Source organism: Aythya ferina, assembly GCF_964211825.1.
Source record: "Aythya ferina genome assembly, chromosome: 2".
NCBI classification, from domain to species: domain Eukaryota; kingdom Metazoa; phylum Chordata; class Aves; order Anseriformes; family Anatidae; genus Aythya; species Aythya ferina.
Genome location: NC_140297.1, coordinates 161,050,238 through 161,062,525, shown reverse-complemented (window position 1 = coordinate 161,062,525; position 12,288 = coordinate 161,050,238). Strand labels below are relative to the sequence as shown.

General features: G+C 54.5%; 1 protein-coding gene across 2 annotated transcripts in view; it reads right to left on the bottom strand.

Annotated features, from left to right (window-relative positions):
* Window positions 1-4,021, bottom strand: part of NRBP2 (nuclear receptor binding protein 2) — a 30,601-nt gene extending 26,580 nt beyond the window's left edge. For both annotated transcript variants that reach the window (XR_014689532.1, XM_084509234.1), the window contains exon 1: window positions 3,800-4,021. Coding sequence is in view for 1 of the 2 variants with exons in the window: in XM_084509234.1 (XP_084365360.1) it covers window positions 3,800-3,916 (117 nt within the window). In the remaining variant the exon portion in view is untranslated. The remainder of the gene's footprint in view (window positions 1-3,799) is intronic.
* Window positions 4,022-12,288: the final 8,267 nt, after the last annotated feature.

Sequence of the window (12,288 nt, the reverse complement as noted above, 5' to 3'; positions counted from 1 at the left end):
GATGAGAAAGGTGCTGGAAACGGCCTGAACCAGGGGTACATTACCGATTAATGCCATGGTACCAGTGCTCGTGAACAGCAGAGTCAGTAAATGTCTACTGGGCATAACAGCCCCCTTTCCAAAGGGATAAAGGTTTTGCAAATGCAAAGCGACATGGATACATAAACATTTGTTTTTAGCAACATGGTGCTAGAGCTTACTCAGGAAACTGTAATCAGACTAGGAACCCCACCGCATGGGAAAAGTTTTGCAAAACTTTTTAAAAAGCAGTATATCAGGTTTCATCTTCCGTATTACTCTTACTCCACAGGACGGGTGGAAAAAGTAAATGAAGTCATCAAACCAATGCTGAAAAAAACATATCTTCCTAAACGGAAAAGTCTACAGCAGCAGCATTCCTTTGCTGTACTTTCACACTAATAGCAGGGAGAGAAGTGAAGGAGGCAGAACATGGGTTGTGCTGATGCTGAATGTGAAGTCGCTGAAGGATTCACGTGACTGTTTCTCCAGATAAGTTGCAAAAATACTTTAAGTGCTTCTATTTCCTAAGCTGTGACTTCATATGCATCATAAGTATATGCATCATGAACAGGCAACGGAAGTTGTGCAGGGAAGTATTCTCCTCTTTGGCGTGTACGGCCAGACCCAGCACAGCGGTAGGAACCAGCACCGCACACAGCACGTTCAGGCTGTTGCACCCGTACCTGAACTGGGTGTAATAACACACTCTGTAGGGCTGCAGAGAATGGCTGTAACTGCTACATGTGAAAACAAAGGTGCAGTCCTTGGGTACATGTTATTAATAGATACACACTAGGAATTCATCATAACAAGCTTCTCAGCCTACACCACAGGGCACCACGGTTTAAGCATTAGAAGCCTGCACAGGGCGCTCACCCCTGCTCACTTCAGCTTTCCAGGCTCTGGACACTGCTGCAGACTGCACGTCTGCGCTCTCCCACCACTCTGGACCCCTTCTTGCAACAGCAGGACCTTGGATCAAGCACAGCACCACGGGTCCTACACAGGACTCAACTGTTGCGGCAAAAACAAGTTAAGGAAAAAAAATAATTATACTAAATTATCAGGATAAGGAGGGAAAATCCCTTTTGGTAAAAATACTCGATGTGCTTATGGAAATCTGAATGTTTGTTAAACAGAATGGCTGTTTATCTACATTAGAAGCTAACAGCTTACAAATAGCAAACTGTTTTCTTCCTGGTACATAACTGAAGCATCTAGGAATATGCAATAACTAGTCTCTTACACAAAACTTCCTTCACTTTCATTTGCAATGTTAGGCAGTGCTGCCACTTCCCTGTTTGAATTCATGCATGCTTTTGTTGCGGCAGCTTTACAGCTCATGGCCCCTGTCCCTGTTAAGCAGACTGCTCTCCTTGGGTTGCTCACCTGAACGCACCCCTCCCCAAGGCATGCAGCTCTGCCATGGGTGAACAGTCAGGAGATGTGATGTGATGAGCCCCTTGCTCGTCAGGAGATGTGGTGATGGCAGCACTGTAATTCATTTCTTTGATGTGTGGCCACCTCTCAAACCACTGAGACACACAAGACACACGAGCTTTCCTGCCACCCCCTGCTGTCCTGCAACACCCACAAAAGGTCAGTCCTCCCCTCCCAGCTCTCCATCTAGAAACACCACAGACGGGTGGCACGGCACAGTGACCAATTACCAAAACTTCTGTGTGGAAATGTCACTGGTGGTGCTGTGCACCTCATTTGTTTCCACCTCTCCCACACACTGCACAAGGGGACAAACCTCCAGGGGCCAGTTCCAGCCACTGCAATGCCGCTCCAGAGAGCTCAGAGCTCACTTGTGGAGTTATATGCTAAAATATACACCATTAAATGTCACCTCTGGGTCAAAATAGACAGGGATTGTTCAGCCAAGAAATGACCTCCAAGCCATGTCTATGCCAAGGACAAGTAGGGTGTTCAGATGGTTTTGGTGGGTCACAGATTAACACACATCATCCAAGAACTCTGTGAAAACACACAGTGTGACTGCAGGTCAGATGCCATTAAATTACAGGAGTTATCCAGCGTAGCCCAAATGGTTCCCCCCTATTGCTCACTTCCAACACACAGCGGAGGTCATTTTGTGCCTGTAGGTCTAAACGCAGGAGCATCACGGTGTTCTCAGCCAAAAATCTGTTTTCCTGACAGCTCTCCTCAGCCCTTCAGCTGTCCCGCAGAGCCACCTGGCAGAGACCACAGGGTCTGCCGGCTGCTCCTCCATTGCCACCCCAGGCCTCACCGGCAGCACGTGGCAGCTGCCTGGGGCCGAGGACGTGCTGCAACGCCTGCACCAGCAGCCAGAGCTCAGCGCCTGCCGGGTGCAGGGTGCAGTGGTCGGATGGATGGCTGATGATGGGTGCCAGCAAAGCCAGTCCCAAAGAAGATATGGGAAATGACAGAAGGCAAAAATGCATCTGGCTCAGATGTGGTGCACAGGTGGGATCTGATACCCCAGGAGAGCAAAGGGCGAGGTGGGAAAGAAAACGTGGGATTTTGAATGTGGAGTCAGGCCCTGGCATCCACCACGCAGCACACACACCACCGCATGCGTGCTGGGGCATAAGGCTGCAGCACTAGCCATGTGGAACGTACCCCTGCGAGGCTCTGATGCACGGCAGAGGTGTTGAGGTAGTGGGGAAGAGAGATCGAACTGTGATGTGTGGGTGTGGAAGTGCCAGAAAGCACAGAGCGACACAGGAAAGGCAGGTGCTGGTGGCACCAACAAAGGCAGATCATCAACATTTCAGCAAAGCCCAGGCTGGGATGAGGGACAGCCTAAAACATGAACAGCCTGCAGCCCAAGTGGGGCACTGAATGGACTACAGAAAGGTTGTTAGCAGGCAGTGGGAAGATAAAGAACAGGATTAGCCTGGGATGGGCCCTTTAGAAGCTGTGATCGCTGTCCCACCTCTGCCTGGGGTGAGGATTTACCTACTGACTTTGATCTCTTTGATTCCTGGGTGCCCTGACAGAGGCAGGGAGACTCAGGCTCCACTTTCAGGGGGAGAGGCATTGCGCTGAGCTGGGGGACAGGTCTGGAGGAGAGAGGTCAAGGGTGATGATGGGAGCTCTGAACAACACAGGACACACTGCAGGAGGGCTCTGCTGGGCCCCTGGGCTGGCAGATGAGCTGCAACGGTCCAAAGCTCTTCTCTGGAGAGCAGGAATCAGACTCTCCAGCCCTGGGGGCAGTAGCGCAGGGGCCAGCCCCCATCCCCGCCATGCCCCACAGTGCAAGTTCCCATTCCTGCAGTTCCCCGGCCCCCAGACTCCCGGTTACCGACGTGCCACGGCACCAGAGACACGGGGCACGGCTCGAGGAGCACGGCCAGCGAAAGCCTCCAGGACGGGGCTCACCGCCGGCTCCAGCGGCGCCCGGCTGCCCCGGGCACGGCCCGGCTCCCCGCACCGGGGCTCCCCGCACCGGGGCTCCCCGCACCGGGGCTCCCCGCACCGGGGCTCCCCGCACCGGGGCTCCCCGCACCGGGGCTCCCCGCACCGGGGCACGCACAGCGCCGCTCCCCGCGCCTCCGGCCGCCCCCGTCCTTCGCTGCCCCGCGGGGCTGCTCCTGCCCCCCGGCCGCGGCCGTCGCCCTCAGCGGGCACCTGCGGGCGCCCAGCGGGTCCCGGCAGCGCCGCCCGCGCCCGGGGCGGGTTGCGGGATGCGGGATGCGGCGGGGCCGGGGGCAGCGCTGCCGCCCCGCACAGCCCGGCGCCCCGCGGGGCCCGGCGGCGGCTCCCGGCCCCCGCGCCCGGCGCCCACCTGCTCGCGGCGCTTCTGCCAGCGCCCGCAGGGGCTCTCCTCCAGGATCTCGCTCTCCTCCTCGCTCTCCTCCTCCTTCTCCTGCGCCAGCCGCGCGTCCGGCTCCGGCACCGCCATCCCCGCGCCGAGCCGAGCCGAGCCTCACCGAGCGGAGCGGAGCGGAGCAGAGCGGAGCCCCGCCGCGGGCTGACAGCACCCCCCTCGCCCCGCCGAGCGGGGGCCGTCCCGGGCTCGTCCCGCCCCGCTCCGGACGTGCGGCCGCGCACGGCCCGCCCCGCCGGCACCGGGGGGCCGCCAGCCCCCGGAGCGCCACCGCTCCCTCCGTGTCCCGGGACCCGACCCCCGGGAGGCTCCCCCTGAGCCCCGGGCAGCGGTGCTGTGCCGGAGCCTTGGCACCGGGAGCGGGGGCTGGGGGCTCCTCCTGGGGGCTCCTGGAAGCCGCCCGGGCGTGGGGCTGGGCAGCGGCCGGGGGGCCCTGGTGATGAGGGAGGACCGGGAGGACCCGGGGGTCCCTTCCCACCTCAACCCTTCTGTGATTCTGTGATCCGAGTGCCCGTGGTCCTCGCAGCCCTTTGATTTTCTCCTGCAGCCGAACGCTGCCATCTTGCCATGTTCCCAGGCAGCCGCTGGTCGGTGCTGGGTGCTGGGTGCTGCACCCCGCGCGGGAGCACCCAGCTGGGCGCCCATAGCACTGTGCACCGAGAAAGCACTTCAGCCTCTCCAAGCAAGAAATCTTCCAGATGTTTTCATTCCTCTGGAAAGTTTCTGGCTCGTTCACTGTTTTTCTTTTATTTCTGGCCGTCTCTGGTTTCTTTTAGCGTGCTCATTATTTGTTCCACCCTGCTTGTTCCACACTGGTGCCTGCTTGCTGTTTTGGGAAACATTCCTTCACCCCAGACCGTTGCCCTTTTTAGCTGGTGTGGTTAAGCAGGAGGGACTGTGGTGAGTGTAGCTGCTGGATGAGGAGGCACTGGTGGCACACCAGGTATCCTGAGCTTTGTTAGCCTCAGACAGTGCATGCAAAGTCCCAGTCCCCGCAGCACAGTATAAGTGAAGAGGAGGTGTTTCAGTGTGTGGGTGCACCAGGTCCTGCTCTGACCACTGAATGCATACAGGGAAACTGGTGCCACCATTCCCAGCCCTGTGGAGCTGCCATGGGCACTCAGCAAGGACTGACCTGCTGCTGCTTGCTCCCCATGGCAGACCCTTGTCTGAGCCCACGTGGGTAAATCCCAGCCCTAAAGCTGTCCACTGTCAGTGTCAGCCCTGTGTGAAACCTGGCAGATTGTGTCACCACCTCCTGGACTGCAGAAGCCCATCCCAGGCCAGGGCTACCTCCAGGCACACACACTGGTTACACCCGTGCCTACCAGAACAGACCTGTGGGTAAATAAGTCACTGGGTCTTACCAAAGTGGAAGAGAAAAATTCAGCTGGGAATAAGCACAAGGGCAGGGAATAAGAGGGCTGGAACCAGATGAAAACCACACACCATGCCTCAGGAGCCTTTCCTATTGGTGTCTGTCTCTGTGAGTCCCCTTTCTGTAAATGATGTTTTTGTGTTGCAGATCTGCCAATTGTCCACCAGTTTCAGTGTAAGTGCTAGGTGGATAACCTGTGCTGGAGTTCATCTACCGGTTTCAACAGATATCCTTTACCAGTAGAAACTCTGCCACAACAAGGAAGACGGATCAAATGCAGGCTGGAAGAGATTTTGAAAAATAACTGGCCAAAGATAAAAAGTGGTGCTCAAAGACATGGAAGGCAAGAATGTGAGCAGAAAATACGTAGAGCCAGGGGAGGATGAGGGTCTAAATGGGGTCACTGGAGAGATAGGACTATAGTAAAACAGCAAATTGTAGCATTTACTGCAGAGGAGGTCACAGATGAACCCTTTCTTTACATGAGGAAAATTGGAGGATTTGTCTCAAAATGAGGTGGCAAAAGATCAGATTATGAAGCTAATCAATAATAGGAATCATAACAAAGTGCCAGGGTGAAATATTTGCCTAAGAGGTTTGGAGGAATGCAAATGTTTAATTGCCAGAGTGTTTACAATGGCACATAAGGCAGACTTGGTACCACCAGGCATTGCTGTTCAATACGTTCACATACAATCCAGAAAAGGGATGAACAATAAGTGGGCAGAGTTTGCTAATGACACCAAAGTGTTTGGGACAGTCAGCTCTAACGCTGTCTGTGAATTGCTGCAGAGACTCTTGTGACACAGGAAGGGGTATCAAGAGCATGGACTCATTTTCATACGAAGCAAAATACTGTTTGCAAAGCAGCTGCTGAGCTGGGGATATGCAGATGGACTGCACCACGAGTGGTACAGAGAGCACACACAGGAATGATTATTCACCATGTTGCACAAACTGGTGTTTGGGATGGCCAGTACAAAGGCTATGCAAGAGTTTTAAAACAAATGAATGGGAGTAATTTTTTACTGAGTGTTTCCTGGGGGGAATGTTAGTGGGTGAAACATTGTGGAATTCATTGCCACAGGGTGTTTACAGTGGCCAAGGTAGAAAAGGATTTTAAAAGCCATTAGGCAAATTTGTGGGAGAAAAATTGATTGAGGGCTATTAAACACAAAGACGCAGATGTAGCCTCTGGCTCAAGAGGGCTCTAAGCTGCAGTTTGTCAGAAGCTGCTACTCTGCAAAAGCCAAATATTGTTCAGTCCCCACAATGGTTCCTGTGCTCTTCCTCTTGGGATCAGCTATTAGCAACTTGCAAAAATAGGATTCAGGGATATGCAGGATTTATGTCTTACCCAGGGGAGTTGCTCTCATGCTGTCTGCTGCTCCATGTTTTCTGAGGAGGAAGCACTTTTCACATGTTCTTTGAGGACTTCTGCTGTTTTCATTTCTGCAGGTGCTAGACGTCCTTAGCTGGGTTTGGCTGCCTCCCTGGACTGGCCACACTCTTTGTGTACAGGCAGGTCATAGAGAAATCTTTAAGATCCTTTGAGGCATACAAATTACCTCCAGCAGCATGAATTGCCTGGATCCTGGATGTCTCTATTCCAACTCAGTCATTTTGAGTGCAGCATTTTCAGCATGTGACACCTGCGGCTTCCTTGGGATGTTACAGGAAAGGAGGTGATGTCCAGACAGGAGCAGAGGTGATAGTGAATTGGTGGATGTTCCCAGAGCAGTAATGTGCCCCTGTGTCATCACTGATCTCTCACCTCCGCCTCGACAACAGCCCTACATCCCACTGCCTCTTTCCCTGTCCCTCATCCTCAGTGCCTCATCCACATGATAGTAAACCTCTGTATCTTCTTTCTATGGCTTCCTTTTTGCTTGCTGAATAACAAACAATGGAGCATATTTATCTTGCCTGTCCCTTTTCAGGCATGAGTCATACAGTCTTGCATTCGCTGCTTGTCCTGTCACATAAAGAGTAAGCAGGAGAAACCTGGTCCATTCTGGTGGCCTCCACACTTCTCTACTGAATGTGCCCTCCTGAAGCATCCATCTCCCTCGACGGTGTGCTGGGGAGAGCAGACCCGTGTTTCTGCTGCCAAACACTCCCACTGGGTGCTGCTGAAGTGTGATAGAGGCCCTCACCTCCATGAGACCGGTGGGCTCTGCTCTGTGCATGTGCTTGGAGAGCAGGTCTCTGCGTGCCAGGGGTCTGGTGCTCTGCAGCACAGCTCCGGGAGCTGGCTGCTGCTACCTTCTGTCAGGGATGCCATGGTGCATGGCATGCTGCCTTGTCCATCTGCTGGGCCTTAGAATCACACAATCAATAAGGTTGGAAAAGACCACCAGGATCATCTGGTCCAACCACCCCCCTACCACCAATGTCACCCACTAAACCATGTCCCCAAGCACCACGTCCAACTTTTCCTTGAACACGCCCAGGGACGGTGACTCCACCACCTCCCTGGGCAACTCGTTCCAATGTCTGACTGCTCTTTCTGAGAAGAAATGTCTCCTCATTTCCCACCTGAACCTCCCCTGGCACAACTTGAGGCCATTCCCTCTAGGCCTATCGCTGGTTATCTGCAAGAAGAGGCCGACCCCCAGCTCCCCACACCTTCCTTTCAGGCAGCTGTAGAGAACAATAAGGTCTCCCCTGAGCCTCCTCTTCTCCAGGGTAAACAACCCCAGTGCCCTCAGCTGCTCCTCACAGGACTTGTGTTCCAGGCCCCTCACCAGCTTCATAGCCCTTCTCTGGACACGTTCCAGGGCCTCGATGTCCTTCTGGTACTGAGGGGCCCAAAGCTGAACGCAGCACTCGAGGTGTGGCCTCACCAGAGCTGAGCACAGGGGACCGATCACCTCCCTGGCCCTGCTGGCTGCACTGTTCCTGATACAAGCCAGGATGCCGTTGGCCTCCTTGGCCACCTGGGCACACTGCAGGCTCGTGTTCAGGCGAGCATCAACCAGCACCTCCAGGTCCTTTTCCTCTGCACAGCCTTGTTCTGGTTGATCCTCTGCTTTGTCTCACCTCGTGCCACCACCAGTTTGCAGTCTTGGACCCAGTCTGGGGCAGGTCTGCCTGCGTCCTGCAGCACAAAGTCAGGAGGCAGGGCTGCTGGCAGGACTGCCCTGAAGTCACAAGGCTGCAGCTGCCATCAGCCCCTCTCACCATGAACTCCTCCTTGGTTGCTCTCACCATGAACTCCTCCTTGGTTGTTGTGAGGACAGGGACTCTTCCAGCGAGCCACCGTTTGGGCTGGGGCTCTTGGCTCTGGAGGTTAGGGATATCAGTGAGATAACTGGTGTAAAGGTGCAGCCTTTGCTTTGCTGCTTGGAGTGATTTCTCCTTTTCCACTCTCTCAAAAGAATTATCTAGTTCTGCTCAGTAGCAGCTACTGGTCACTGGAAAGGGGGTTCTCAGAAGTGTGGAACTGGGCCTCCTTTCTGATCTTGTTCAGTTTAATCGGGTGTCCTGGACGCTGCTGCCTCAAGGACTCTGGTTTGAACTGCACTGCTGTGCTTTTAACCGTGGTGTGGCTGGAAGAGTGCATAGGATCTGAAAGCTGCTTTACAGCATGGTAGTCCTGAGGGGTTTATCATGCAGTGATGTGCAGCTTGGCAGGGGCTCCTTGCTTTATTTAATGTGCGCGTCCCCCTTGATCAGGGAGGTTGGACCAGATGACCTCCAGAGGCCCCTTCAAACCTCAGCCATTCTGTGTTTGTGTATCATTTTGGGTGTGCTCTGACTTTAAATTGCTGGAGTCTGATGGGATTTTAGAACCCCTTTGGGGTTAGTGTGCATGCTTCCCTCTCCAGAGCTCTCTGAAGGATCTGAGATGTGCAGGGGAGCCCAGGGGACGCAGTGCGGCTGTGACTATCCCTCCCCACTTTGGCTGGGCAGCACCGGCTCCTGCAGTGTGCTGGTGTCTGCGGTGCTGAGGTTTGGGCTGAAGCTCCACGTCTCCCTTCCTCCCTGCCTGCTAGGAGGCCCCTCTTGGCTTGGTGTCTATTTTTATCCACATTTGATGGATTGGGCTGGGATGTAATGACGTCACGTGTTTTTGCGCAACTTGCACTTTGTTACGGTTTAAGGTTCAGTCTAGGTGCCAGACTGACTCTGGGAAGCTGACAAACATCTTCCCTGCTGCGTTGCCTTCTTTCAGCACATTTGTTAGTGGTTTCTGCAGGGCAAACATGTGGCCAGCAAAGAGCTCCTCTGGAATGTGTTTGTGTTTACTGAGTTAATACATAAGGCTGTAACCTCCCCTGTTCTGCAGCTCCTCACTCTTGTCCTTCACAGACGCACAGCCTACATGTGAGTGTGACCTGCTGCTGTCAGCAGGCAGTTCAGATGTGTGAATTCACAGGAGGGCAGGCTGGCATTCATTTAATGCTGCAGGACCAGACCCCTCCGGAGAGCACGGCAGCGCAGTTTCCTGTACTTCTTACAGCTATTACTGCTGAAAGCATCTCCGTGGTCACCCTGGGGATGGTGCATCCTTCTGCAAACATCTCAGGGCAAAGTTCAGGCCAGAGAGCTCGGGGAGGGGCTGCAGACTTCCCTAGTGTCTAAGCTATGTTCCTTCAAGCTGTGCCTGTGTTCCCGTTGGCAGCTCCCACACAGTGCAGGGAACACGTCCCCAGCTTGGCCACATGTGGTTCCACGAGCGGAAAGCGCGCCGGCGTGCGCAGCAGCGCTCCGCACAAACAGGGGCGAAGCTGGCCGCAGGATCAGGCGCGGTGTGGGCGTGCTGTGGGATGAGGGCGCTTGCTGAAACTGGTCTCAGCTAGCCCAGTGCTAAAAACGGCACGGTTTGAGTCTCTGTGGGAGTCTGTGAGGGAGTGGGGCACGCAGGTGATGGCAGCCGGGCCAGCGCCCGGGAAAGCAGAGGGACGGGCTGCTTGCAGTGGGGGGGCTGCGGCAATGCGCTCACCTGTAGATGTGAGAGCACTGCCCGGGGCTCAGGACAGGATGGGGGCCATGGGGGAACTGGGCCCCGAGGGGCACTGAGGGGGCACTGAGGGGAGGGGGCGTCCCTGTCTGACTGGGGGTGGTGGGAAGGAGCGGCACAGAGGGGCAGCAAGGGGCGAAAAGGAGCAGAGTTGGGCAGGGACAGGAGGCAGAGGTGGGGACAGAGCCCTGGGGGCACTGGAGGAGCATTATCAGGGATGGCCAGCTGTCAGAGCCAGCGAGGGTGCTGCTTGGACCAGAGAAGGCTGGCTTTCTTTTGTTCTTTGCTTGTAGCTGGCGGCACACAAAGGGCGCCTGGATTATGTCAGACCTTGTTCCCTGCTCCCCCTTTCTTGGCAGGCTCCTGCGGTATCTGGAAGGGCTCAGGGTTGCTCGGGAGCCCTGGCAGGAGGCTCGATCACAGTTTCCTGACTCCTGGCCTGTTTTGCAAAGAGGGAGGCCTGGCTGCAGGTAGTGGTGCTCAGGGGAGCACAGTGTGGTCAGGGCAGCAGCACACACTGTGCTGTGCAGGGCTGGGCTGGACCCAGACACGAGTGTTTCCACGTCCTGGCCTCCTGTGTTTGGCTGCCAGGGAATTTCCTGCCCCTCAGCCTGTGGTTTCCTTTTGTAAATCTCAGCCGATTCCTTTCGGTCCCTCATGGCTTGGCTCCCCCTGCAGCCCCACCGCTCCCCAGGACTTGCAGCCCCCCCGCCCCCAGAAACTCCTGTCCTGAGGTGTGGCAGGCACTGGGCTCTGCCCCTGCACCTGCGCGGAGGTGGTGGCCCTGGGGGACGCCGGTGGGTGCAGGGGAGCATGGACAGGCAGAGCCCATGGGTGCTCAGCAATGCATGGGGGGTCGGTGCAATGCAGTGCTGGGGTCCTGCAGCCGGTCCGAACCCCCCACCCTGCCCATGCACAGCCTGTGTGGGGAGAGGAGGACGGTGCCTGCTGCACCTGGGATGGCTCCAGCCCAGGGGACTTGAGGAAGTGACCCTGTCCTTGCTCTTACAGCACTAAGGAGTTAAGTGCAGCTTGGGCTATCATATTATAACTGGTGGGTTTCCTGTTCCAACAGCTTTTAAACACTTTTTTGACCTTTTATAAGAAAAAGAAGCAGAACCAGTTAAGTGGAAAATTAAGCTAGGCTTTCATCATAATGCTATCTTTTGTTCCTTTTTTTTCTCTGACTTTAAAACTTTGGTTCGGAGAAAATAACAGCCTTTCAGCTGAGCTTGAAGATGATGTGGCAGTCATCTTTGGGGTAGGAGAAAAAAGTGGAGACACCCTGGAACTTTGTTGCTTCCCCTCACCCCCCTTTGTGTTGTTAAGACAAAGTCAAGATAATTGCACAAATCAGCAGATCGGAAGAGTAGCAAAAACAAAAAAGTAACTTCTGTCTCCCACAGCAGCCTTGCTGCTGCATAGGTATAGACGCAGCCAGCGTTCTATCTGCCACCAGGAGATTGGATTGTGCTGAAAGGGGAATATGGGCTCTAGGAGCCAAAAAATGTAATACTTTCACCAAAGACTTCATTACAGAATATCAGGTGCGTGTCAGTGAGTTTAGCTAACAGGTGAGATAGTGGAAATGTGGAGCAGAGGGCTGGAATAGCTTTCAGGAGCAATGGATGACATTGAAGGCTGGACTAATAGTCATGAGAGGAAATGGAATGGTACAAAACACAAAGTCATGCCCTGGACTTACTGGACAAACATTTGTGCTATAAATTAGGATCCTGTTTTTGGAAGTGATTAAGGAAGAAAAGGCCAACATGCATTCAGCAGTATGGGGGTGAATGTAGACTGCCATGTATGCAGCCACGAAGACTTGGTGCATTAACTCTGCTGGGATCTATGTCCAGAAAAGGCAGTGTCAATGCTGTTGGACAGAACCAGATTTACAGACCATGAGCCAGTGCTGACCAGCCATGCTGTAAAATACTCATTCATTATAGAAAAGGTGCAGAGAAGAGCAGCTGAGATGACCGAGGGAATGCAGAGAGGAGTTGGGAGCAGCTCAGTTAGATAGCTTGTCAAAACAGATGTTGAGGGTTGATAAGATTGCTCAGGGTGCTTTATCAGTGAAAAACACTGGAGCAGGAG